Source organism: Gracilinanus agilis, chromosome 4, assembly GCF_016433145.1.
Source record: "Gracilinanus agilis isolate LMUSP501 chromosome 4, AgileGrace, whole genome shotgun sequence".
Lineage (NCBI taxonomy): Eukaryota > Metazoa > Chordata > Mammalia > Didelphimorphia > Didelphidae > Gracilinanus > Gracilinanus agilis.
The window spans coordinates 433,045,297-433,073,214 of record NC_058133.1 but is presented as its reverse complement, the minus strand read 5'-3'; the positions used below and the strand labels follow the sequence as shown (position 1 = coordinate 433,073,214).

The window sequence follows — 27,918 nt, the reverse complement described above, 5'->3', positions numbered from 1 at the left end:
TCTTGCTGCTGTGATGTGTTGGAAATATATAGAAATGCTGATGATTTATGTGCATTTATTTTGTATCCTGCAACTTTGCTAAAGTTGTTGATTATTTCTACAAGCTTCTTAGTTGATTCTCTAGGATTTTTTAAGTAGACCATCATGCAAAGAGTGATAGCTTAGTCTCCTCCTTGCCTATTTTGATACCTTCAATTTCTTTTTCTTCTCTAATTGCAACTCCTAGTGTTTCTAGTACTATGTTGAATAATAGAGGTGATAATGGGCATCCTTGTTTTACTCCTGATCTTATTGGGAAGGCTTCTAATTTATCCCCATTGCATATGATGTTTGTTGATGGTTTTAGGTATATACTGTTTATTATTTTTAGGAAAGGTCCTTCTATTCCTATACTTTTCAGTGTTTTCAATAGGAATGGATGCTGTATCAAACCAAATTGATAGTATCAAAGATGAAAAGGGAGACCTCAACTCTAATGAAGGGGAAATTAAGGCAATCATTAGAAATTATTTTGCCCAATTATATGGCAATAAATATAACAATTTAGAAGATATGGACGAATATTTACAAAAATATAAACTGCCTAGATTAACAGCAGAAGAAATAGAACACCTAAATAATCCCATATCAGAAAAAGAAATTGAACAAGCCATCAAAGAACTCCCTAAGAAAAAATTGGAGCCTAATGTTGCTCAAATTATTGTATAGTATTGGCATTAGTTGCTCTTTGAATGTCTGATAGAATTCACTTGTGAATCCATCAGGCCCTGACGATTTTTTCTTAGGGAGTTCTTTGATGGCTTGTTCTATTTCTCCCTTTTCATCTTTGATACTATCAATTTGGTTTTCTTCTTTACTTTTTCCCCTTAATTCTTTTATGATACTTGCCTTTATGTCTAAATCAGGTACCTATTTTGAGCTTATCATGGTATATGTTGTGAGGTATTGGCCTATGCCTCATTTCTGCTAGACTGCTTTCCAATTTTCTGAAAAGTTTTTGTTGAATAGAGTTGAATAGAATCTTTGATTTTATCAAATATTTGGTTTAATGTGGTCATATTGTATACTCAATCTATTCCAGGGATCAACCACTCTATTTCCAGCAGCAAATTTTTTGATGATTACCACTTTGTAGTATAGTTGAAAATATGGCACTTTTTAATTTGATTCCCTTGATAGTCTTTAGATTTTGTTTCTCTTGATGAATTTTGTTGTTATTTCTTCTATCTCTATGAAGTAATTCTTTGATTGTTTAGCATAGGATGGAAAAAGTAAATTAATTTAGATAGTCTTGCCATTTTTATCATATTGGCTTGACCTATCCATGAACAATTAACATTTCTTGAATTGTGTATATCTGTCTTTGTGTCAGAAGTGTTTTGTAATTTTATTTGTATACTTCCTTTATTAGTCTTAGCATGTAGGCTCCCAAGTATTTCATACTGTTTATAGTTGTTTTTAAGTGGGGTTTCTCTTTCTATCTCTTCCTGATGGGTTTTGTTGGTAATATATCAAAACTCTGATGATTTGTGTGTTTATCTTATAATTTGAAACTTTGTTAAAGTTGCTAATTGCTATGACAATTTTTTAAAGTTGATTCTCAGGGTATGCCATCATATCATTGGCAAATAGTAATACTTTTGTTTCCTTGTTGCCTATTCTTATTCTTTCCATTTCTTTTTTCTTATCTTATTGCTACGGCTAGTATTTCCAGGAAAATATTGAACAGTAATGCTCAAAATAGAAATTCTTGCTTCCACTCTGATCTTATTGGAAAAGATACAAGGTTATTCAGTGCCAGAAAAATGCTTATCCTTGATTTTAGATAGACACTATTTATCATTTTAAGGAGTGTTTTCTAGTGAGTGTGAGTGTGTGTGTGTTTTAACAAGAATGGTTATTGTATTTTGTCAAAAGCTTTTTTCTGCATCTATTAATATAATAATATGATTTTTGTTGTCTTTGTTATTCATATAGTTAGTTATGCTTATAGTTTTCTCCCACTAAAATTTGGCAAAATTAATTTGTAAGTCTATCTGATTTGGAGGTTGTTTTCTCAGGGAATTGATTGATGGTTTATTCAATTTCTTTTTCTAATAGAGTTATTTAAAATTTCTATTTCCTCTTCTGTTAATGTGATCAGTTTATATTTTTTTGTAAATGTTCATATATTTACTTTATCAGTATAATCTGGGCAAAATAGATCTTAGTAATCGCTCTATTTTCATCTCCAGTTATCATTCATTTAGCTTTTTCATTTTTGATACTAATAATTTGGTTTTCATCCTTTTTTAAGGAGAAGGAAAGGAAGAGACAGATGGTAGAAGTAATTATTAACTGAGGCTTGGCAAGAGGTAAGCAGCAATAAGACAAGGGATGAAGGGATTCAAGAATGCAGAGTTATATAGAGTAAATTAATTAACCACAGAATCCAGATTTGTAAGGGAGGAAAGGAAAAGTAGAATAAGGCTATTGGCCTATGAAAATACTGAAGGTTTGGAAGGATTGGAGGATATAATGAAATAAAGACTTGGTTTAGGATAGAATGATGTTATGATCATATCAGGGAATATTTAATTTTAATTAAGGAAGAAAAACACTTGTGGGTAATGGTAAGATACACTGTCCATCTTTTGGTGTGGCAAAGATTGTAGGAAACTGAGAAATTAGGGAGCTAGGGACTTTGAGAGTGTATCCCTATGGATTGTTGAAATCTGCTAGTATAAAGTCAGGAATTGGGGAGGAAAGATGGTGAATCACTTGCTGAACTCCTTTGAGAAAGGATGAAGACCTGGAGTCTGGTCATGTTAGTCAACAGGGATTTATCAGGTTCTTACTATATGCCAGATATAAGCTAAGCATTTGGGAATACAAAGAAAAAACTACCATGACCAGAATTTGATTGGAATTTTTATTGGAGTAAACATCAAAGGAAGAGAGATTGCCAAGTAGGAGCAGCAAAACGAGTCTTGAAATGATGATGGAAAGTGAGGAGTATCACTACTTCCTTCTTGGAACAGAAGAAATAATAGTTTGTGGTATGGGGTGTGGAAGAGTAGGAATGAAGTCTTCTCTAGACAGTGGTTGATAAAGAGATACTCTGTTATCAGTGGGAAGCAAGTCATTGAGACCTAATATATAATTAAAGAAAGAAGATTAAATTGTTGAGATATTATGAAACAGTAATTCCAGGATACCATAGAAGGAGTGGGCAGGTTTGGGAAGAAATGTGGGTGGGGAAGGGTAGAGAGCATGAGAATGAGAGAATGGTATGGGGATTGTGGGGAGATAGGAACAGTTTGCTCATATATAGACAAAATTTAAGTAATACAGGGAGAGAAGTAGATGGTGGTGACAGACTATTAGACATGGGAGACAGATAAATTAGCGTTAGTTTCAAAGGGATATTGTTGCTGGGCAAGGATTTTGGGACATAGAGGATTAGTTTTCCTGCATCATCTTTCTTATGTGTGGCTGGAAAGAGGAGGGAACAGATAGAGCTGCAGTCTATCCCAGATGGTAGAGAATGCCTAGCAAAACTTGGTTCTGGGTTTTTCCCAGCCTGCTTTTCTAGTTTGTTTAGAGGAAGAGGAAAATCTTAAGTAACTATAACTGAGAGCTGCAAACTGATTTATCACTTGTGAAATATCAATCTCTTTCAATAGGGGAAAGTCTGGTACCATGGAAAGAGCATTTGCTGGGGAATCTGGGTTCCTTGGTTTGAATACTAGCCCTACTACTTCTATGACCTTGGATAGCTACAAAACAAGGGGGTGGACTAGAAAGCTTATAAGACTCCCTCTATCTCTAAAGCTATGATCTCGTGAATATTCATCAAGCATTTGCCATTTCTCAAGCCCTATGCTGGAAATACAAAATAAAAAAAAAACAGTTCCTGCCTTCAATTAGCTTACATTTTTACAGAAAACTACAAGATAATTTGGCTATTTGAAATCCTCCAGATTATTGTTGAGGGTCAAAGTTTCTTGTCCTTAGTTTTCTCATCAGCAAATAAATTCCAAAGATCAGCATCAAGGTCACTTGGATAGGTATTAGAATTTACATTTAAAAAAGTAAAGTAAAATTAATATGAACAGAAAGACATTAATATGAACAGATAACAACCAGTATTCTAAGAAGCAGTTTGTTCAAAGTAAGCTGTCTGAATGAAATCTTCAGTATGGGTTCTTTTACCTTTTTGGTGTCACAGACCCTTTTGGTAGTTTTTGGTGATGCCTATAGACATGTTCTTAAATGGATAAAATAAAATTCCTAAAATCATGAAGGCAACCATTTAAATTAAACAGGATAATCAAAATATATTTTAAAAATAAGTTCATGTTTTATAAAAAAGCATGGCAAAATCTGCACATACCAATTTTTACAACAACAAAATCTGGATATACCAATTCTTACAGAAACAATATTTTCATATAGTAGTAACTGTTAATCAGCTCATGCTGAAGAAACATAAAAAGAAGATTGTAAGGATGTGACCCCCACTTTGAACCAAGTATCTTTTCCCATCAATAGAGGGACAACTAAATAAGAAGCCAATCCTGCTATTGAAAACAAGAAAAACCATTAAGAATCTTCTCTAATTCTAGCTCAGCTCTGGATAAATTTTGAGAGTCCCACAGAATGAAAAGTTCCAAATGAGCTAGACAATGCTGCATTCACTTTCCCAGGCCCTATCCAAGATATTAACTATCAGTAGTGGTATCTCCATTTGCTAGAAAAAACATAAATATAATCAGGCATTTGGGATAGTCTAAGAGAATTAGGGTAAACCACCAACAATTCAAGAGTCATCTCAACCCCTCTTCAAAAAAGAAAACAACTTTTGTCTGAATGAATTGAACCTAAAGAGGTATGTGGTAGAATAATGGATAGAGCAATAGACCTTGTCAGGAATCTCTTAGTTCAAATGTAGTCTTAGACTCTCCTTTGTTGTGTGACCCTGAGTAAGTCATTTAGTCTCTGGCTGTCTCAGTTTCCTCTTCTATAAAATTGGGATAATAATAGCTTCTAATTCATAGGGGTATTGTGAGAATAAAATGAATGAACATGTATAAAGCACTTTGCAAACCTTAAGATGTGAAAGAAGTGCTAGTTATTATAAAAGAGTCTTTTATCCACTTGGCTTTTGAACTGAAATATCAATTCTCTATCAAGAAAGAGTTCTATTTTTTTTGAAGATCTAATAAGTTTACTTAGATGAGCCATGCGTATGAGGACACTTGCATTGCAAGTGAAAATAACTATGCTCTCCAACTCTTTATTCTATAAAATGTGGGAATGGCATCAGAAATTTGGGAATGTGCTGTGCAAGAAAACTTGCAGTAGTTTTCTGAAAAGCAGTTAGATGAATGAACTTTGGGTTGGTGATTCAAAAATCAAACTATTGTTAAGCCCATTCAAGAATAGACAGTGGGCAAAAGGGATCTACTTGCTAAATGATGATTTTAATCTTCGATTCATCTGTTTATTTTATTAAGAGAAGAATTAGTAAGAGGAGCAGACTGGGAGTTACAGTTAGCAAAGATCTAATTGCTTCTCCTTTAATTTTTGTAGTGACTAATTTTTTCCTTCGTGTCACACAATTTGGGATTATTTTGGGATAACAGTGTGAGTAATTTTGCCTCTATCTATTAAGTGTTTATAGCAGGCAAGTGCCATTAGCTTATATCTCATCTCAATAGTCAATTCTACAGATGTTAATAGTCTTTGTTTTTATAAAGTCTTTTATTTTTTTACTTTAAGAGAGTTAAGCACTATTCCAAGATATTTTAAATAAATAGATCTCTGGGAGTTACAAAATAATTTTCTGTTCCTTTTGAGGAATTAATGGTTTTATTATTTAATGATTAAATGAATGAATAAATTAGTGATGGAGTGAAAATTGGTCAAATGGTAATTTGGTGATGGATTCCATGAAAATATAAGTGTTTTACAATATTAAAAATGAAAATTTACAAACAATGTACATGTCTCCAAATGGGGGAAAACATTTCATCAATGATAAGCCACTAAATTATGCTCCATAGAAGCATTAAAACAACAAAACATGGTATATTTGGAAACAGAAAATATGATGATTTTTTGACGTCCCATTTAACTAACAGTATGACAATGGGCAAGTCATTTAATTTTTCTAGGTCTCATTTTCCTCGCTTATGAAATGAGATGATTGGACCGGATGAAGTCTAAGCTCCCTTCTAGCTCTAACTATATGACTCTAGAATGTAAATCCTTGAGGGCAGGGATGGTGTCACCTTTATATTTGCATCCCCAGTGTCTAGCACAATCTCAAGAGTCTAGCACATCAATACCATATAGTTTGTGATTGATAGATATTTGTTGATTGATCCTATAAGTAACAACATTGAATAAGCATTTACTGCATGCAAAACACTGCTGGATGATAGGGGTGGATTCAAAGTTTATATAAAAGGAGGTCTATTGACCTCATGGAAGGAGAAAGAATGATGTCCTAAGTCCATTTCATTACCTTCTGTTGACTGAGGAGGACTTATAGCTAGCATCTCAGCACTTACCTTAGCTTTACTTTTTTCTTTCTACTGTTTTCCTGACCTTTTCATTTATAAAATCTCCCTGGCTTTTGACCTATTGCTACCAGACTCAGATTAGATAAGATTAGTGTAAAGAGGGATTAGATCCTTGCTTCAGAAGATCATATTTTGTCTTCCCTGTTTAGTACCTATGCAACCATCCTTAAATCTTGTCACCTCACTGGGCCACAAGTTTCTGATCTATAAGATGAAGGGAGTGAGCTAGATTTCTGATATCCTTTCCAGGTCCAAAATCTACAATCCTGTATTCTGCCATGTCTCCTGGATCTATTACCCAGGAAGATTTATGGCTTTTACCCTAGGGACTACTGATTGATTAATATCTCAAGTCTTTAGAATGAAGAATGGTCCTCAAGCTTTTCTCCTCTGACTGGGTGATTCCATTCTCACCTTCTTTTTTTTTTTTTTTTTTTTTTTTTTTTAAATTTTAAACCCTTATAGGTGGAAGATTGGTAAGGGTAGGCAATGGGGGTCAAGTGACTTGCCCAGGGTCACACAGCTGGGAAGTGTCTGAGGCCGGATTTGAACCTAGGACCTCCTGTCTCTAGGCCTGGCTCTCAATCCACTGAGCTACCCAGCTGCCCCTCATTCTCACCTTCTAATGTTGCATGGGACTAGAAGAAGGTGAAGCTGCTAGCAGCCACAAAATTGGGTTTTTCGTGAGTGAACCTCTCAGAAGGGAAGTTGGAGGTGTGGGAAGACAGGTGATGGGGTTTAGAAATAAGAGGGAGGGGTCATGAGAAAGAAGGACTCAGAGACAAGAGAATTGCAACAAAGCAGAAGCCACACAGAGAGTAGACTCTTGGTGGAATTGAGCTTCCTCTGGGGGGGGGGGGGGGGAGGTGGTAACAAAAAAGAAAGAGGGGAAGGGATATTGGTAACATCACAAGATACAGTAGAGGGATCCTAATATAATAGATGTAGCTAATGCCCAGAATAGGAGTTCATAAGACTGAAAGCATCTGAGTTTGTCTGATAGCTATGTTAAATGATTGTTATTGGTAAAACAAAGATACTGAGATATCTGGTCATTCTTCAGGAGTGTAGCCTCAGGACTGGGTGGTAATTTGACAAGGTTAAGGACTTAACAGAATTTAAGGTTACAGAAATCAATCATTAGAAATATAACAGGAGTCAGCTTTTGAGCACCCCTAAAATATTAAGATTAGTATTTGCCTGGACTCCTACAGAAGGTTACACAGTGGTTGGTTAATCTCCCCAAAGGGATAAAGTCTATATGATCCTTAACACACTTCCACAGCTATACTCATTGGCTATATTTGTCACAGCTTCTAAGGCTTGTCATGCAAACTCAAACTTATTTTTAAATAATCTCAGACTTTTAAGGTCTTCTAATGTCAAATTTGAAGTTTTTATGTGGGAAAAATTATTGTTCTTGTTATTTTACATAATATCATAATGTGTGTATCCTAATCAAGAAGTCTTTGACCATTACTGCGCCTCACAAATATGCTGACTTTTCTCAGAGTCAAGAATTGGTATTTACTCTTTGATATTTGGGATTAAAATAGGGTGTTTTTTTTTTTTTTACTACTACAATTTTTGCCAATACAAGGATGCCAGCCCATCATAATTACAATATAAAGTCATCATTTGATTGTGAGACCATGTTTACTAGGAAGAACCACACCAATTGTCAAAAGTCCTGATCTTTTTTTCCTGTTGGGTAAATTGTTGTTGATATTCTAGAGAAAGTGAATAATTAACAACACTTTGTGGGAGTGTTAGATTCTAGTGATAACAAAGTTCATTAACTAGCCCTAATAGCTAACACAAGTTCTTTCTCTTTAGATGAAGAAGGAAGGCTGTTATTTCAAAGCCCAAGCTCCTTTTTGCCCCTGAAGCCCTGGCTAGTTACTTAAGGAACTACAAATTTACACCCTCAGCTGAAGGTCTTCAATGAACAAAATGGATAGAAGCTTAAAGAATATTATTGTGGTGGCCTTTGGATTTCTTCTTCTATTTACAGCTTATGGAGGTCTCCAAAATCTACAGGTAGGTGTGTGCAATTCACTTAGAAAGCTTGAGGTTTTTCAAAGGGCATGGGTATCTATCCTTCGCTTGGACTTCCTCAGCCCCCAAAGTTATATGATGGTGAGACTACTTATGTATTCATTATTATAAATATAAACTGGAGTTCTATGGCATCAAAAGGGTTAAAAAGCCTTTATTACAAACCTACTAAGTTTGGCGATATTAAGAGTATTATACCTAATTTTCAGATAAGTAAATTGAGGATCAGCCAGACAAAATATAGTATCAAATGGGACTAGAGCTCATCTCAATAACAGCCCAGAATTCTACAAATTGAATTAAATGGCATAGATTTCAGTGGGGGGAAAAAAACCAAAAAATATCTCCTCTTAGAAGATCTTGAGAAAATGTTCAAGATCTTCTAAGAGGAGATTTTGTGTTTATTTGTTTGTTTGTTTGTTTATAATACTATTTTTCCCATTTACACTCTTCTTGGGCCTTACCAACAAAATAAATCATTTTGTACTCTTGGATAGGGTTTGCAAAAGCCTACGTTTAATTATTTGGAGTGTGCTTTTCTCTCTTCCTAAGTATATATAGTTAAGACAAGTAGACCAAACCATTGTGAATCACTCTCTATTTTCAATCATTTGACTTTGAGGTCTTTGTACTATACATGTCCTTAAAAATCTCATAAAACCTATATAATGATTTCAGGTTAGGCCCTGGCCATACTTGTGAAGTAGACAAACTTCTGACTCCGTGTCCCCCTTTTTTGCTCCTGTTCTCCCACGTTATTCTCTTTTTTATAATCCCAGTGCCTTTTCCTATCAAAAACTTCTGGGAGAAAAAGATATTTCAGTAATTTTATTTTAGTATAAAATTAAAAGCCCTTATGGGAGTTGTGTTGGGGGAGAGATTTGCCTTTCTTGGAATGTTTTTAAAAGACTGTTAAATGAAAGGGTTTAAAAAATTTAAAGTTAAAGGCATTTCAAATTCTTCTGTAGGAAAAAAATTGGAAAAGGTGTTATTTTGAAGCTGTGATTCTTTGTGTTATTCCCGAAATCAAAATTCTTTAGCTGCTGTGTGGTCTGTTATGTTAGCTGATCCTGGATGTATTCATTGACAACATAGTGCTTTCTTTGCTTTTGGAGGGGTAGTATATAAAGTACAACATTTGTATCATTTTTAGACATGGTTGATGATGTTTTTTGTTCCTTCTAACATTGTGAACCAGTAAACGATATAAGTGACATTTAAAAAATGCTTTAAAAACACTGAATATGTAATTTTATTTAATTTCATAAATCCTTGGAGTAGATCCACAAGAATCATTGCCATTTTCCAAGTGAGAGGACTGAGACTTATAAATTAAGAGGCAACATAGTATAGTGGATGTCAGATTGAACTTGGAGTTAGGAAGACCAGGGTTTAAACCCTGCCTTGTATACTTACTAGTTAAGTGAGCCTCTGTGCCTCAGTTCCCTCATCTGTAAAAGGAGAAGGTTGGACTTGATGGCCTGACTCTAAGATTCTTTTCATATCTAAAGCAAAAATCCTATCCCTTGTCCATGGCCATCCTGTATAGGAAGTTCTACAGAGGCAGAACTTTGTCTACTTCACAAGCTTTCCTCCACGGTCTAACCTGAAGGCTGATGCAAATTTTATGAGATTTTTGTGTACTCATATACTAGAATCTGATGTCAAAACAAAATGATTCCAAACAGAGAATGATTCGTAATGATTTTTTTCTACCTGTCAACTACTCTCAAAAAGAGAGGAAAACACATTCCAAAAAATTAAACTCAGGCCTTTAAAAACACCATCCAAGAGTACAATATGATTTATTTTGTTGGAAAGACCCAAGAAGAATGTAATTGGGAAAAACAATCTTATAAAAAATTAAAAAAAAAAAAACCTCTTCATCTCATTTTAGAAGATCTTGGAAAAATGAAATCAGATACCATTGAAATCTATCTTATTTCATTTTATTCATGGGGTCAGGTGAGCCTATAGAGGAGCTCACATAGCAGATAGCCCATTGCAGTCCTTCCTAGGCACACAAAGGGGAATGAGAATAGCAGGCAGGTGGTAGCAGTTAGAAACTAGAACAAATGCATTATTTTCCTCACTTTGAATATTTTCTTCACACATTCTGTGGGTTCATGCCCTGAAAGCCCAAAGGATGTATTTCGTCCACCCGGGACACTACTGCTATAGATCACAACATTTGAGCAACATTAGGCTCCAAAGGGAAATCCAAAGAACTATTTAAAAGATACAGTGGGTAAACCAGGGAGTTGTTCAGAATCTGGAATCCATTGACAGTGAACTAGGGAAGCAAAAAACTGGCTCTTCTTTCTCCTATTAGTTAAAAAAAAAAGATCAAAACAAAACAAACCTAGAAATAAACTAGTCAAAAAGCTCAAATGCAGGTTTGAGTTTGTTGTTTTCTTCTTTGCTTCTGGGCTGATGCTTTACTCAAATTGAAAGACTAAAATTGTAGTTAATATTGTTATTTTTAAGTTAATTTTGGTTAATATTGTTATTTAAAAATCACATTCCAATTTCCTCGAGATGCCTTTCGACTTCAATTTTTTATGTCACTGCCCTATTTAAGACTTAACAACATAAAATTAGGTATTGAAAATTCTTTTAATTATCACATCTAAAGTGCCCAATATTTTTTTTTAATGTTACTGAGTTTAATGTTGCACCTGCCTGTGCTAGTAGGAAGTAATGTTTATTGAGGAATTGATAGAATAAGGGAGATTTGAGACTCTCTTTTCACTATTCAAATAACAAAGCTTTCCCCTAAATAGAGAACAATAATTGGAATTTTAATCAAGGGTCAGCCCTGGGTATCTGGTCCCGTGATTCTGAAAAGTTAGCTTCCCTCCAGGTTGAGCTTAGAGATAGGCTTCAGGATTCAGGAGCTCATGAGAGGATTTGTAAATTAACTGCTGGATAAGGAATCCAAAGGAAAGGACTGTATTAACTACAACCAGATTTGAGTTTTCCATTAGACTTGCTATGACATTTGGATTTTTACTCGGCTGTTCTGACTTAAGGGGTAATATCATTCTGTAAACCACAGCATCTGTCTTTCCCATTTCTCCAACAAGAATTGATGTTCTATCTCTGAATTTTGAAGGAGATCCAATCTTTTTGACCAATGCTGTACACATCCATGTTATAACTTTATAAATTATTATCTGTTGTATTATCTCCTCTACTAGACTAGAAACTTCTTAAATCAAGGAACTTAATCTTTTTTATCTTTGAATTCCCATGCCTAGAACAATCCTTTGATCCAGATTTTATCACCCATCACTGCTCATTATTCATCCTGTAGGGCACTTGTTCATATCTAATTAAAATCTTCTGCAAGAGGTCCAGTTGAAGGGCTCCCTCCTTGAACTTTCTTGACATTTTGTAGGAGAGAAATTAATAATAATAATAATAATAATAGTTAACATTTATGTAGCACATACTATGTGCCAGATCCTAAGTGTTTTACAAATATTATCTCATTTGATCCTCATCACAACACTGTGAGCAGTAGGTATTATTTATATCCCCATTTTATAATTGAGGAAATTGGGTCAAATTGAGGTTAAATGATTTGCCCAAGGCCATGTAGCAAATTAGTATCTGGGACCATATTTGAATGCAAGTCTCCTGACTCCAGCCTCAGCACTGCATCTCATGTGCTACCTATCTACTTGGGGCTGTGCCCCTCTTATCCCTTGTTCTTGTTTTGTAGTGAGCCAAACTACTTCTCAGGCTGTACATCTCTTGGATGATATCTTTTATGAAGTTTTTAAAGTACAATCAATCCTTCCTTAGAAATATGCTGGAGTCGATTGCCAACTATTTCCTCTCTCTTCATTACCCTCTAAGTAAACCTTGACTTTAATTGTTCAGAAATCTTTAATCTTGTAGTTCATCCAAAGGAATTTTAAAGCCCTAAATGTATTAGGCAATTAAAACTACATATTCAGAGCAATAGAATCTCAGGAATCAGTAGACCTGGGTGTGTATCTTTGTTCTGCAAATGAATCCCTGCTTGACTCATTTTACTAATAAGTGAAATGAGAGGGTTGGTCTTTAATAGATGTTGTTTAAGGGCTCCTCCAGCTCTGAAATCTAATTTAGGATTGGTGATAACTAGGCTGCACTAAACAGCACAGGCAGCTTTTCTCCTCCTCCCTTTTCTTCTCCTCCTTCTTCTTCTCCTTCTTCTCCTTTTTTCTTCTCCTCTTCCACTTCCTCCTCCTCCTCCTTCACCTCCTTCCTCTCCATCTCACTGTTTCTCTGTCTCTGTTTGTCCCTGTCTCTCCCTCCTTCCCCTAACTCCCCATTCCATTCAGTAAACTCCACTGAGTTAACATGCTTAGCTAAGTTCAGGAATCTCATTACCACTAAATAAATAGGATTTAATGATATGATGTTCCAAACAAAAAGTCACAAGCAGAGACAGGGTCTTTGTACTGACTGGAAGCTTTAATTAAATAATTGGTATTTTTAAATTAATAGCTGCTAGTTCCTTCTCCTGTAAGGTTACTATATATATACTTTGTGGGTATTTTCTATGTACCTATTTATTTACATGCTGTCTTTTCCACTAAATATAAGCTCTTTTAGGGTAAACACTGTTTTTCCTTCATCTTCCCCCCCCCCCCCCCATGGCTCAGCAAAGTACATGGCACATTGCAATAAATTAATAAATGTCTATTGATTGAACAACCTACAAAACTAACTGAAAGGATCAAGGGATATAGAAAGAAAAAAGAATAGAGAAAGAGCCCAAAGAGAGGAGATGGAATTCTATACATGAGGGGTCCCAGGTTTGTTTACATAACATAGTCTGAAAAGCAGGTGCTACAATTATATTTTCTAGTCTTTCTAGTTTGAATATATGTATATTGGGGAGGGGAAAGGGGTTGCTCCACTCATATATATCAATATTTATTGAGTTAGTGGGCTTCTTCAAGGAAAATAGAGTTGCCATTTTATGTTTTGCTTTTTTTTTTTTTTTTTTTTTTTTTTTTTTTTATCCTGGGACTCCATTCTAGGAGCATAGGGCCACAACCAGTAGGCAATGGGTTGCTCAGGGTCACCCAGCTAGGAAGTGTCTGAGCCCGGATTTGAACCTAGGACCTTCGGTCTCTAGGCCTGGCTCCCAAATCCACTGAGCTAGCCCAGCTGCCCCTACTTAGGTTGCAGTTTCTTTAGCAGATGTAGTTTTGCTCTTACTGACTTAAATCTCTCTTTTCACCCACTTGTAATCAGGATCAAATGACCACAATTTGCCTTTTTAATTTTCAGCAGATCTGTTACATGTTATTGTTCAGTTGTTTCAGTTATATCTAACTCTTTGTGAGCCCAATTGGGTCTTTTCTCAGCAAAGATTCAGGAGTGGTTTGCCATTTCTTTCTCCAGCTCATTTTACAGATAAGGAAAGAGACCAATAGGGTTAAGTGACTTGTCCAAGATCTCATAGCTAATATGTATCTGGGGCTGAATTTCAACTCAAGTTTTCCTGACTCAAGGTCTGGTGGTCAATCTACTGGGTCACTTAGCTGCCACAATGATTACATACTAATTTATTGAAATACTACAGGGTTTTCAGAAGCATGCAATGGGATGGGCAGAATAACTAATCCTCAAGAATAGGAAACTAGTCTCAGATTTGAAGGTTTCTGGCTCTTCTCCCAACTCCCAACATTTCTCACCAAAAGAAGCCATATAGCAGAGTGAGAAGAATTTTGGAAGTGGAATTAGCAAGGATTATGTTCAAATGAAAGCTGTGATAATCAAGGTACCTTCCTAATCTAAAAAAGATGTCTTTCTTTTATTTCTGTTTCCTATTTGATATTCATAAGTGGATAATTAATAATGCTAGATATTATCATTATCATTATAAATTCCTCTCTTTATATTAATTTACTGAAACCACCAATACCTTCAAACCAAGAAAGTCTAAGGAGTCAGTCAACTTGGGTCTGTTCCCTTGCTCTGCAAATGAATTTCTTCCTGACTCACTTTTCTTATGTGCTATACAAATGCTAGCTATTATTATTATTATTATTATTATTATTATTAATTTAGTTATTTAAGCCATATGACCCTGAGCAAATCCCTTTACTTTGAGCCTTAATGTATGTCCTTATTTGTAAAATGGGAATAATCCCTTTTGTGCTATCTACTTCAATGGGTTGTGAGATAGTGCTTAGTAAAATTAAAGTGCTTAGATAAATATAATTTATCATTGTTTTCTTCTTTCTGTTTCTGTTCTATGAAAATGTTATTTTTTGGCCAGAGTTTTAGGCTGTTACTAATCTAAACATGATTATTAGGCTTATACTTGCCCACATTTATTTCTTTTGCATTGCTCTGAGTGATCTTAAAACGCTACACCAATGGGAGCTATTATTGACTTTTTCTTTTCCCTGATATTCTGAGGAATTGTTTTCTCTCATCCACAGCTTAACTAATAAATCAAACAGATGTTTATTAATTACCTATTATGCATAAAGCAAAGTGAAAGATACAAAGATGTAAGAGCCTTCAAAGAGTTAACAATTTGGTTGGAAAGATGACATAAGTACACATGAAAAGATAACTAATGATAAGAGGCATAGTGCATATAAGACCTAAATCTGGAATGGATCTTCTACAAATCTTCTACAATGGCAGGTTTGTTGTTCAGTAGTGCCCAATTCTCATGACATTATTTAGGGTTTTCTTGGCAAAGATACTGTACTGGTGTGCCATTTCCTTCTCCAGCTCATTTTTTCCTTGTCTTCTAGTGTTTTTCTTATTATTTTTTATAACAAATTTCCACATGAGTTTTCCAAAGTTATATGATCCAAATTTTCTCCCTCTCTTTCTTCCCTCCCCCCTCCCAGAGCTAGCAAACAATTCCATCTAGGTTATACATGTATTATTATGCAAAACATATTTTCATATTATTCATTTTGGTAAGTAAATAATCTTATAAAACTAAATCCCCCCAAGACATATAAATGAGCAAATGATAAATCATATGTTTTCATCTGCATCCCTACTTCAACAGTTCTTGGTCTGGAGACAAAAAAGCATTCTTTTTCATAAGTCCCTCAGAATTGTTCTAGATCACTGTATTGCTCTTAGCACCAAAGTCTGTCATATTTAATTGTCCCACAATATTGCTGTTACTGTATACAATGCTTTCCTGGTTCTGCTTATTTTTCTCTGCATCAGTTCTTATAAGTCTTTTCAGTTCTTTCTGAAATCATCCTGTTCCTCATTCTTTATAGCACAATAGTGTTCCATCACCATCATATTCCACAATTTCTTCGGCCATTCCTCAATTAAGGGACATCTCTTTAGTTTCCAATTCTTTGCCACCACAAAAAAAGAACATCATTTTTTTTAAGAAAAGGAAATAAAGGAAAAAATTAAGTAACTTGCCCAGGGTTACACAGCTAACAAGTGTCTTAAGGTCAGATTTGAACTCCAATCTTCCAGATTTTAGGTCTGATACTCTATCCACTGCACCTCTTAGCTGCTTTAAAGTAGATCTAGTCAACATAAACAGTTTTCTTTATAAAGAAATAGCTAAAACAGCCCAGAAACTGCCTTAGCCAGGAAACATTTGATCTCTAGTCTAAGCAGAGACACATGGAAGCCAAGGGCAGCCCTACCAGAAAAGATAAATCTCACTTGCAAAATTTTACAGGCTAAATAAGAACTCAAAAAACAGATCAGAGCTACATTGCAGAAGGCATTGAATAGCATTTATGGAGACTGAATTTTATCATCCAGTCAATAGGAAACCATTTAGGTTTATCAAATAGAGGACAGACATAAAAAAAGAGTCATAGCTTTAAAGTAGGAAGGGCCCCCATAGATCATTTAATCCAATCCCTTCATTTTATAGGTGACAAAATAAAGTCCCAGATAGGCTGAGGTCAAACATCTAGGGCAACTGCTACCAGATGAAAAAAGTTGTGCTTGTTACAGGAGCATGAATCTTACAGTTTGGCTTTTACTTAAGGTTACTAGAGCATTTGCATGAATTAATGATTACTGATTCTTCTATGACAATATAACACTCCATTAAATAACATTAAGAAAAAGTTAGACTTTATTTTTTTTATTCATTTATTTATTTAATACATTTTCCAGATTACATGTAGATATAAAATGGACATTTTCTGACATTTGTGTTCTATGTTTTCACCTTCTCTGCATTCCTCTAATTGGCTATCCCTCTCCCTTCCCCAAGATGGCAGATTGTAAGATATAGTTGTATGTGTGCTATCATACAATATTTATTTCCATGTTCATCAAATGAAAGAAGACACATATACTAAAGAAAAACTCATGAAGGAAATAAAGTGAAGAGCTGTATGCTTCAGTCTGCATTCAGACTCCATCAGTTCTTTCTTTGGTGATGGATAGCCTCTTTTGTCATGAGTCCAATGACTTTATTTAATCAAGCAGTCAGTCAACAGGTATTTTGTACCAACTATGTGTCAGGCATTGGGTTAGGCACCTGAGATATAAAGACAAAAGTAAATTAGTTCCTGACTTCAAGGATCTTCCATTCTAATAAGAAAACAACATGCACATATATAGAAGCAAGTGAGAAGAAAAGTGAAGGCAAGAGAAGAAAGCATGTAATTTAAGTTGAGGAATGATAAAGGAGAAATTCTATAAGGAACAAGATTTAGTAGGACAATTTTATCTTTTCTCTATGTTCAATAAGCCATCAATTGTTACTTACCTTGGATTTACTTGCTATTTTTTTTGTCATGTGTTGAATTGATTTCTAATCCTGCTTATTGATGATATTGCTTTGGAAGCTAAAACCTGATGATACTTCTTTGGAAAACTAAAGCACTTTATTTTGTTTCACAGGCATGGAAATGCCTTAAGAGAAACATTATTTGCTTCTTGCCAGATCTAATTTCTTACTTAGATCTGTGAAGAAGAAACTCTTATTTGGATATCTGTTCTCTCAGATTTTGAAATATTTTATCAGGGATAATCTTTATTCTTGAGATCTGAGTCAAAAAAGAGGGAGAAAAAACAATTTAAATTTAATTTTCTCTTGTCCATAGAAATCCTATGTAGCCCCATGACTGCAACCTACAACTAGATGGTTTCTTTGGTATGCAACCATAATAATCACTCATTCCTTTTATGATGGAAAAATGGTTCATGTTGATCTTATTTTATCTATTAGCATTAAAGGTTATTTATGACTTCTCTTTGATAGCTTTTGTAGGTTTCCCCCATCATTTCCCTAAATTTGTAAGTGATGCTTCATTGTTGTTGTTGCTGTTGCTGCTGCTGCTGTTGCTGTTGCTGCTGCTGCTGTTGCTGTTGCTGTTGCTGTTGCTGTTGCTGTTGCTGTTGCTGTTGTTGTTGTTGTTGTTGTTGTTGTTGTTGTTGTTGTTGTTGTTGTTGTTGTTGTTGTTGTTGTTGTTCTTCTTCTTCTTCTTCTTCTTCTTCTTCTTCTTCTTCTTCTTCTTCTCCTTTTTCTCCTTCTTCTTGTTCTTGTTCTTGTTCTTGTTGTTCTTGTTTTTCCCTTTTCAGAGCATTTTTAAGATAAGTGATTCAGTGGATAATGTCTGGCCTGGTGTTAGAAAGACTCATATTTCTGAGGTTAAAACAGCCTCAGACATTAGCTGTGTGACCCTGGGCAAGGCACATAACTTTGTTTGCCTCACTTTCTTCATCTGTAAAATGAACTGGAGAAGGTAATGGCAAACTCTCTAGTCTCTTTGCCAAGAAAACTCCAAAATGGATCATAAAGATTCAGACATGACTGAGAAATAACTGAACAAGAAGAAAATTTCTTAATTGAAATCTCTTGTCTCATTTTAAATATCAAATGTGTCTCTCCTCTGTCAACCAAGCCTGACAGAGTCTCCCCACTTCAACAGGAGAGATAGAAAGGTGAATCCTTATAGCTTAGTTTCGCCTAAGAAAAGCTAAGTAAGTCATGGTAGTTTCATAGCGTTTGGTTTTGATTTTTGTTTTTCTTTCTATTTAAATTGTTGTAGTCATTTTGCATTATTGTTTTATTGGTTCTGTTTAATTTATTTTGCATGAATTTATGTGTCTTCTCATAATTTTCTTCTTTTTCATTGTTTTATTTACAGAGTAATAACATTCCAAAACATTCATACACACAATTAGTAGCCTTATAGGTGGGTGTTTGCTTTGTTTCAGGTCCATTACTGCTATAAAAAAAAGTGATGTTATAAATTTTGGTGGTGTTTTTTCCTCTTTATGCCACTATATGAACTTGTGAGATATCACTTGTCACACCACTAACCTTCTGCCAGAGAGCTGATGAATTTAAAATACAGAGAGCAACATATTTATTTTTGGTCATGGTCAAAATGGGAATTTATTTTGGAGAACTATGTTCATCATCAGGATTTTCTTTTTCGTTGCTCAGTTGTGTGCTGGGGATGGATGCAGTGAGAAGAACAGATTACAAAGGCATATAAAATAAATGAAAAAGTTTATCTTTAAAGGAAAAAGAGATGGTTTTGTTTGATTATTTAAAGTTTTTCAGAAAAAAACAACACCCAGAATAACTAAATTCAGAATAACTGAATGATCTTTTCTTTTGTCCCTCTCTTGAATTTATGTTAACTGACCTTGTTTTTTTGTTTTTTTTGTTTGTTTTCACAGAGCAGCCTCAATGATGAGGAAGGACTAGGAGTGGCTACCCTTAGTGTTGTCTATGGAGCCCTGATTTTGTCTTCCATGTTCCTTCCTCCAATACTCATTAAGAAATTTGGCTGCAAGTGGACCATTACAGCTTCTATGTGCTGCTACATTGCTTTCTCTCTGGGGAACTTCTATGCTAGCTGGTATATCTTCTCTACTATCTCCTAGTAGAAGTCCTGACCTTCAGCCAACTGCATTCTGTTGCTCAGTAGATACAGGGCAGTTATGGAGAGTAGTCAGCAATGGAGGATTCCAGAAAAGATCAGTTGGCTAGTAGCATCCTTCCTCCTTTCACTCTAGCAGCATCACACAGCATTCCAGCTGTGAGGTCCAAGGCTTTCTCATAGTTCAGCATCTTCAGTTAGAAATGTCAGCTACCATCTAGCTGAACTTTTCAGCACTAGCACTGGTACTTAGTGCTTTCTCTAAGCATGTATCTCAGTTAAAAACTATGTTGCTCTCTCATTCCTTTAAGGGTGATGGTGAATGGTTTGTTTTTCTCCATCATTTTTTCCTAGAAAAAAAGCTATAAAGAGGAAGAACATGTCACATTATATTGACTAACTGAGATTCTCTTTTTGTAGGTACACCTTGATCCCCACATCCATAATACTAGGTCTAGGAGGAGCCCCTCTGTGGTCGGCCAAATGTACTTACCTTACAATTAGTGGAAATGCTTATGCACAGAAGGCAGGAAAACTTGGGAAAGATGTCGTCAACCAGTACTTTGGCATCTTCTTTCTCATATTTCAGTCCTCAGGGGTCTGGGGGAACTTGATTTCATCTCTGGTGTTTCAGCAGGAGTCTATCAAAGGTAAATGGAGCTGACTGAAGTACAGGTCAAAGAAGGGGATGATATCTGTGCTAAGCAAAAGAAATGTGTTGATCCAGACTTTAAATTTTTTAAAAAATATTTTTGAGTAGTAACTATTTTCCTCCCTTTCCCAATCCCCTTCCCAACTGAAAAATAACAGGAAAAAAATTAAAACTCATGTAACAAATATACAAAGTCAAGCAAAGTAAATTCCCTCACTGGCCATGTCCAAAAATGTACGGCTCGATCTCTGTTTTGAATCTCTCCCCTCTCTATCATGGGGTATGTAACATGCTTCAGTTCTCATATAAGCTTGATAGTGACTTTGCTGAGTCAAAGAGTATGCATAGTTTAGGGAACTGGAGTATACAGTTCCAATGACTTTTCAATTCAAAGCACTACCCACCAAGGATCAGTCTGTTTTTCTGCAATCTCTCCAAATTTGTCATTTTCCTTTTGTGCTATCTTTGTTAGCACAAAAAAAGTTATAAGCTAGAATCTCAGAGGTACTTTACCCCCTTTTTAAACCCTTACTGTTAATGAATCAATACTAAGTACTGATCCCAAGTCAGAATAGTGGTAAGATTTAGGCAATTGGGTTTAAGTGACTTGTCCAGGGTCACACAGCTAATAAGTATCTGAGGTCCAATTTGAACCCAAGTCCTCCCAATTCTAGGCATACCTTTCAATCAACTAGGCTACCTACATGCCTTAAGGTGCTTTACTTTTCATTTCTCTTATTATTAGTGATTTAGGAGCATTTTTAATAGTTGTCGATATCTTAGATTTCTTCCTTTGGAAGGTATCAGGGCAGCTAATGGCTCAGTGAATCAAGTCAGTCCTAGAGACAGGAGGTCCTGGGTTCAAATATGAACTCAGACACTTCTTAGCTGGGTGACCCTGAGCAAGCCACTTAACCCTATTTGCCTAGACTTTTCCTCTCTTCTGTTTTGGAATCAATACTTAGCATTGATTCTAAGGTGAAAGGTAAGGAGTTTTAAAAAAGAAAACTATCTCTTTATAACCTTTAATCATTTATCTTTTGGAGAATTGTTGATTTAGTCTGAGGGCATTTCTTTTTTGAGGACAGTTCTTTATTCCCTTTTCCCTTTATTCCCTTTATTCTCTATGTTGAAGGAGCTCAGTATGTCATATAATGATATTTAGAGAATTATTTAGTCATTGTTTTCCCTTTCAGACTTTCCACACAATACAAAACTAGCTTGACTTTCTCCCCCCTCAAAGTGAATCACCCTAATTGTCTAAGGGTTTAAGGGTCACAGAGTCATAATAATTCAAATCAGCTGTTTTTATCAGGTGTTCTGGGAACTGGAGACTGAGATCTTGGGAACTAGTGCAGTTTAGTCATCCAGGATCAAAGTTTCTCCTTGTACACATTCTCTTAAAACACTCATTTGTTTGTAATTTCCTTTGGGTATACCTAGATATAAAATTGTATTGCATTGTAGTTTTCAACCTTTAGTGCTTATTCTGAAAATTCAAACAAAGATCAAATGAAAGGACATTCTTTGATTAATAATAGCTCATATATATGTATATATATTACTATATAAAACTATCCCTTAAGGCAGTAATTCCCAAAGTGGGTGCCACCACCCCCTGGTGGGTGCTGCATCCCAGGGGGGTGGTGATGGCCATAGGTGTATTTGGAGGCGGTGAATAACCGTAAGGGGGTGGTGATAGTATGTGACGGGGGGTGGTTAGTAATATTTTTTCTGGAAAGGGGATGGCAGGCCAAAAAAGTTTGGGAACCACTGCCTTAAGGTAAGGCAATAGGGTACCTCACTTTTTTCCCTGTCTCTACCTTACCTTTCATGCAACCATGTAATAATGTAACTTTGGGGGGGATATTCTCAGTTTTGTTTTGGGGGTTTATTTAAAGTCAGCATTTTCCATTGGTTCATTTGGGTTAGAATAAGTCCTTATTTTTAATATTCAAAGCATAGGTCTAGTATGTGGTTTGGCCTATGGTTGTACAGTTGGTATAATAGAAAATATGTCATAAAAACTCTACTGCCTCTACACCCATATTTTTCCCCTCACTCTCTCCTCAATCCCCATTGAGCAAAACAATCCTCTCTTTTGAAATAGAATAAATTTCATCTAAATTGATTTTTCTGTGGAGGGAGAAGGAAAGGACAGGGAAACCAACTTTGTTTTTCAATTATCTCCAATTTGGTCCCAAGTTCAATATAGGTTGGCCCCAAACGGTTGGTGGGTGGGTTGGTCATCAATATTTGTGTTCAAAATTATATGGGAGCATCTTTTCTTTGCTCTGTGCTTTGTGCTTTTTGGTACCATCAAGTTTAGGTAAGAACCAGATTGTTCAGCATATAGTTCCTTGTAGAATTATTGGTATCCAAATAAAACATCTCCTTCTGGTCACTTTTTTGTTCATTTGTTTTTGTTTTAATAGGTGTAGGAGGGAGGATTCTACACAAAGAATTTAGAAACCCTTCAGAAACTTGTAGCCTCATCATCAACTTCTCTCAACCACACTCTTGACCTCATAGATGAGTAGCAGCACAAAGATTAAATGATTAAATTTTCCTTGTGCCTTGTTAGATTAATTTGCTATTTTCTGCCATCCTAAATGTCTCTTCCCCCCTTTTACTGCTATGTATCAACTTTCTGGCAATGTCTGGCCAGCATTGAATGCAATCAGTAACCAAACCTCCAGCTCCACAGAGCAGTACTGGTTCATGGGAGTTAAAACAATTTACTTTAGTAAACTAGAGCTAAAGGCTCATCTGTTAGACTGAGTGTGTATGAAGAAATGATGATTTATGAGGCTGAAAAGAACAAGTCTGGCAATTTGATTCTGTCCTTCTGTAGCTGGCAGATTCTAGCAAAAGTGTACGTAAATTGACCTGAGGACAATACGGGGTAGGGAGAAGGTTATTAAGATATGGGATACTGTTTTTTAACCAATGATTTTGGTGAGGGGGCATCTGGAGAAAAAAAAGTCACCATTTCCATTTATTGAAACAAAACTAGAACATAATTTTTTTTCTAAAAAAAAAACCAAAACCAGAAGCGATTATTTTTTGTTCAATTTAAATCCAGTCCTGAGCCACACTGAGTCTTAATTACACTGAGAAGTAAACAGTAAAGATTCAAATTTGAAAACATTTGGGCAAGGGAAGAATAGGCTAATAGCCCAGTAGGGCCATGTTTTTGTTGGGATGTTGTATATTTTCTGTATATGAATGTGGAACCAAGCATCTCTGCTCAGTTCATAAAGTTCAGAAAAGATGGTTGGCAAAATCTTGATTTTGTTTATTTATGTTAATAAAAACCCACTGGAACTACAAAAAAAAATGTTCCTTACATGTTCCCTATCTCCTTACCAAAGAAAAAATATTTCCCCTCACAGTCTACTAGGAACAATTCTAACGTCTATTCCCTAAAAGTGCCAACAACAGTATTCCCCTTAGGGGCAGCTAGGTAGTACAGAGGGAGGATAGAACATCAAGCAAGTTGGGAAGACCTGGGTGCATACCTGGCCTCAGATATTTCCTAGTTGTGTGACCCTGGCCATTCACTTAATCCCAATTGCCTAGACCTTACTCCTTTTCTGCCTTAGAATTGTTACTTGCTAATTCTAAGACAGAAGGTCAGGTTTGGTCTTTTTTAAACCACTGTCCTTCTCAACCAGTCTTCTAAACTCAGTGTCATCTTTAATTCCTCACTCTCATTCATCCTAATATCAAAATCCTATCTGTTAGTAAGTCAACAAGTATTTATTTATGAAGTTTGTTTATGAAGTATGTGTCAGACACAGTGCTAAGTATTATTAAAAAAACAGAGTCTCTCAAGGGATCTCTTCTTTTTCATTTAAAATTTTTTTTTGTTTATTTTTGGAAGCTCAGGTTCTAAAGGGAGACATCATATAAATAATTGTGCATGTAAAAGACATATACAGAGTGAATGGAAAGGAACCTCCAATAAGAAGCACTGGAGAGAAAGGAAGAATGTTAAAAGGCTTCTGCAGAAGAACACATATGAGCTGAGTTTTGAAAGAAGCCAGGGAAATTAGGAGGAAGGTACAGAAGGGGAGCATTTCAGGAGGGAGGAAATTCCAATGCAAAAGAACAGTTGGGAAAAGGATTGCCATATTTGGGGAAGAGCAAGTGGACCAATGTAGCTGAACTGTAGAGTGTATGGAGGAGATTAAAGTATAAGAAGAAAGGGTTTGCAATTATTCCTTTTCTCACTTAATAAATGAGGAGACTGAGGCTCAGAAAGAATAATGACTTGTGTGTATCCTCCAAACCAATAAGTAACTGAGGTAGAAGGTGCATGCAAGCATTCTAGCTCTGAGCTTGGGGTATTTTTCCCAGATATTGTTTATAACCATCAGTATTAAAGAAGTACAAATTGAGATTAAAGTTCAGAGTCTTGATAACATCAGTACCATGCTTAACCTGCTTAATAGTAGAAAATAACTAAGTTCAAAATAACTTTCAAACACATAAACATCATTTTCTAAATGATTAAAGAACAGAGGACTGAAGGAGACCTGAGAAATCATAAAGTCAAGTCCTCTTGAATTCCTACATGAGCCAATTGAGGGCTAGAGAAGTGAATTATTCAATCATATAACTAGTGATGGAGATGCCAATAGAACCTAGCTCTTTTGACTCCTAATGTAATGCTTCCACCTCACCATACTTTGTGTCCTTGAATGTTTGTGTGTTTTTTTTTAAACCCTTACCTTCCATCTTGGAGTTGTAATGCAGGATTGCTGCAAGAATCTCTTGCTTTTGCAAAATCACCAAAAGCAATCTTGGCAGTTAGGGAGATGGAATGTTGACCCAGCCAGTCCCTAGTCTCACCGCCAAACCATTGGAGATGGCACTATAAATATCCCTGGAGAACCAACTGTGGGGTTCTGATTTCCTTGACCTGACCCAGACATCCAGCTATCCCCTTGGACTCCCCCTTGGGCTCCATGAGGAAGGGAGGTAGAATGTGGGAAATTAGTTTACTTAGGCAGGCAGGGACACCCCTAAACCAAGCTATTACCCTCATTTGTTAACCTGCTAGACCACTCTACGTCAGGGCAGTGGAATTTATCCCTGGCTGAGGGCTGGTTCCCTCAGCCTAACCCTACTTGAGACCCTCTGCCAGCACTGACATTAACCTTTAGCAATAGTTTCCCAGACCTTAACCCTCTTCCCTCAGCTTACCCTTGCAGTTAATAAAACCCTTGGCCTCATTCAGAGACCTTCAGTGTTTCATTTATATCACCAATTAGGGCCAGGGACTGGGAAGAAGGAAGACAATTATCACTAGTTTCCTGAGGGGCTAAACCAGGCATCCATCTTGCTCAGGAAGTGGACTAGGTTCACTTCCTGTTGGTTTCAGTTTCTTACTAGGAGGGCGGGGCTCCTCACTCCTCACCTCAAGGGAGCTTAGAGACAACAGGGAGACTGACTGAAACATCTCAGCCCAGACTCATACAACCCTGGCTGACCCAAATCAACCTATTCTGAAGTTATAGTCTCCCTGCCTAGAAGTTTCAGCTGATACTACCCTGCCCTCTAAGCCTCTATAGCCCCTTTATTTCTTGATTACAGAGTCAATACTGTGTATTGGCTCCAAGGCAGAAGTGTGGTAAGGGTAGGCAATGGGGGTCAAGTGACTTGCCCAGGGTCACACAGCTGGGAAGTGTCTGAGGTCAGATTTGAACCTAGGACTTCCCATCTCTAGGCCTGGCTCTCAATCCACTGAGCTACCCAGCTGCCCCCTCCTCGAATGGTTTTTGACAGCTAACCTTCACTTGACTTTGCTGCCCTTTAAAATTGTCTTCCACCATCTCTCCTTTCTTTCTCTACTTAAAGTTTTAGAAAGTGCAGTTTCCACTTGGCAGGTGGCACTCTCTCAGAACACTCTCAGAGAATCAGAGCATCCTAAAGCTAGAGCTGGAAGAGACCTCAGAGGAGGTTCAGAACTGCTGAATGGCTGGTCACACACAAAGTTTCATTTATCATTTCCATTTAAATTTTCCTTTTTCAGTCCTCAACACTTTTCAGGCTGGCTTCTGAACTCTGTACTCTACTGAAATTATTCTCTAAATTTCCTAGTTGCACAAATATAGTTGATTTTTTGACCTTATTATAGCATTTGGCATCCCTTAATTTTTAATTCTCTCTCTTCTCATGACTTCTGATACCTTCTTGGTCGGCTTTGTTGGTAAGGTAAGAATAAAAGAATAAGCTTCCTTTGATGGGTTCAAGCTACTGGGACCAGCTGAACCACATGCTAGGGTACCAAAAGTGCTGGTAAAAGTGATGGCAGATGATTTGCTGCTGGTAATCTTTGAAAGATAATGAAGAGCAAGACATGTGTCTAAGGGATTAGAGAAGGGCAGATTTTGCCTCCATTTTTACTAAAGGTAAGAGAATGAATGTTAATAGGCTAGTGAGTTTCAGCTTGATTTCTGGCAAATTTTTTTGATGTATTACTAAAGGCATGATTACAATATGTACAGAAAACTCATTCACAATATTCTGTCATAGCTTCATTAAAAACATGATCATGACACATTCCTTTTAGTTCCTTTTCCAATACCTACCACATCGTAGGATCAGGAAATTACCGAAGACCGGTAGCATCAAACTCAAATAGGAACAGGGCCACTACACCATATCTAAGAGTCCCTATAGGATGCATATCGATTTAGAAAACTATGTATTTTCTATTCTATTGTATCTTTGTTTAAAAATGTTTCCAAATTACATTTTAATCAGATTTGTCCTACTTTTGGGGGTGTTGCATCATTGTCCACTGTCTATATATTTGACATCTCTCCTGTAAATAATATTTGCTTAGATTTCAGACAAAGTCTGTTATGGTTTGTTTGTGGGAAAAGTGAAGAGACATGAGATAGATGACAGGAAAAATATGTGAATTTGGTATTTTTTCAATCTAGCTTCCTTTTTTGTATACATGTTGTATCCTTCCTCTTAGATTATAATGTCTTTGAGAGCAGGGACTGTCATTTTTCATTTCTGTATGATCCATTAGGAACTCTGCACCCAGCAGATGCCCAATAAATATTGCTTTGAAGTATATCCTTTCTCCTAACACCAAATGGTTTCCAGTTACCATGGCACTTAGGATGGAAAGGAGTCTTAGACAATAACTAACTCTATAAAGATTTGGAATCAGAAAATGTGGGTTCAAGGCATACTAATATGATCTTTGTAAAATCACTTAAACTGTATGGTCTTTATTTGTTAGAATAAGGAGTTGCCCTAGATTGTGGTGGCAAACCTATGGTACATGTGCCAGAAGGGGTACTCAGGGCTCCCTCTGTGGGCATGCATACCATTACCCCATAATAGAGTTTGCCAGAGTTCATTACTAGAAAGCCAGAGGGACATGGGGCTGGGATACTCCTCTGCCCCTCTCCACAGGCACCTGAGGAATTTCTCACATCACTTGCCTGTCTAAAAGATTCACCATCACTGCCCTAGATGATTATAGAAATCCCTTCTGTCTCTAAACCACATGAGTCCTCAAAACTGAAGCACATAAAGTCAAGATGACTCTAGAAAAGTAGATCAATAGTTACTGATAGTCATTCATACAACCCCAGTCTTCTGAACTCCAATCTAGGTGCCTTCTACAAAGTCATGTGGTCTACCATATCTTCCCTTCCAACTGCAATTGAACATTTTGTGGAAAGCTACTTCTTTTGTTTATATTCTTTTTCCACTAAAAACACAGAAATATTGAACCAACACA

At 36.1% G+C, this 27,918-nt stretch overlaps 1 protein-coding gene across 1 annotated transcript in view; it reads left to right on the top strand.

The window, feature by feature from the left end:
* Positions 1-27,918, top strand: part of LOC123247009 (protein unc-93 homolog A-like) — a 57,918-nt gene that overhangs the window by 9,910 nt on the left and 20,090 nt on the right. The window contains exons 2-4 of the mRNA XM_044675799.1: positions 8,406-8,609; positions 19,290-19,471; positions 19,913-20,142. Coding sequence (XP_044531734.1) covers positions 8,514-8,609; positions 19,290-19,471; positions 19,913-20,142 — 508 coding nt within the window. The 5' untranslated portion in view covers positions 8,406-8,513. The remainder of the gene's footprint in view (positions 1-8,405; positions 8,610-19,289; positions 19,472-19,912; positions 20,143-27,918) is intronic.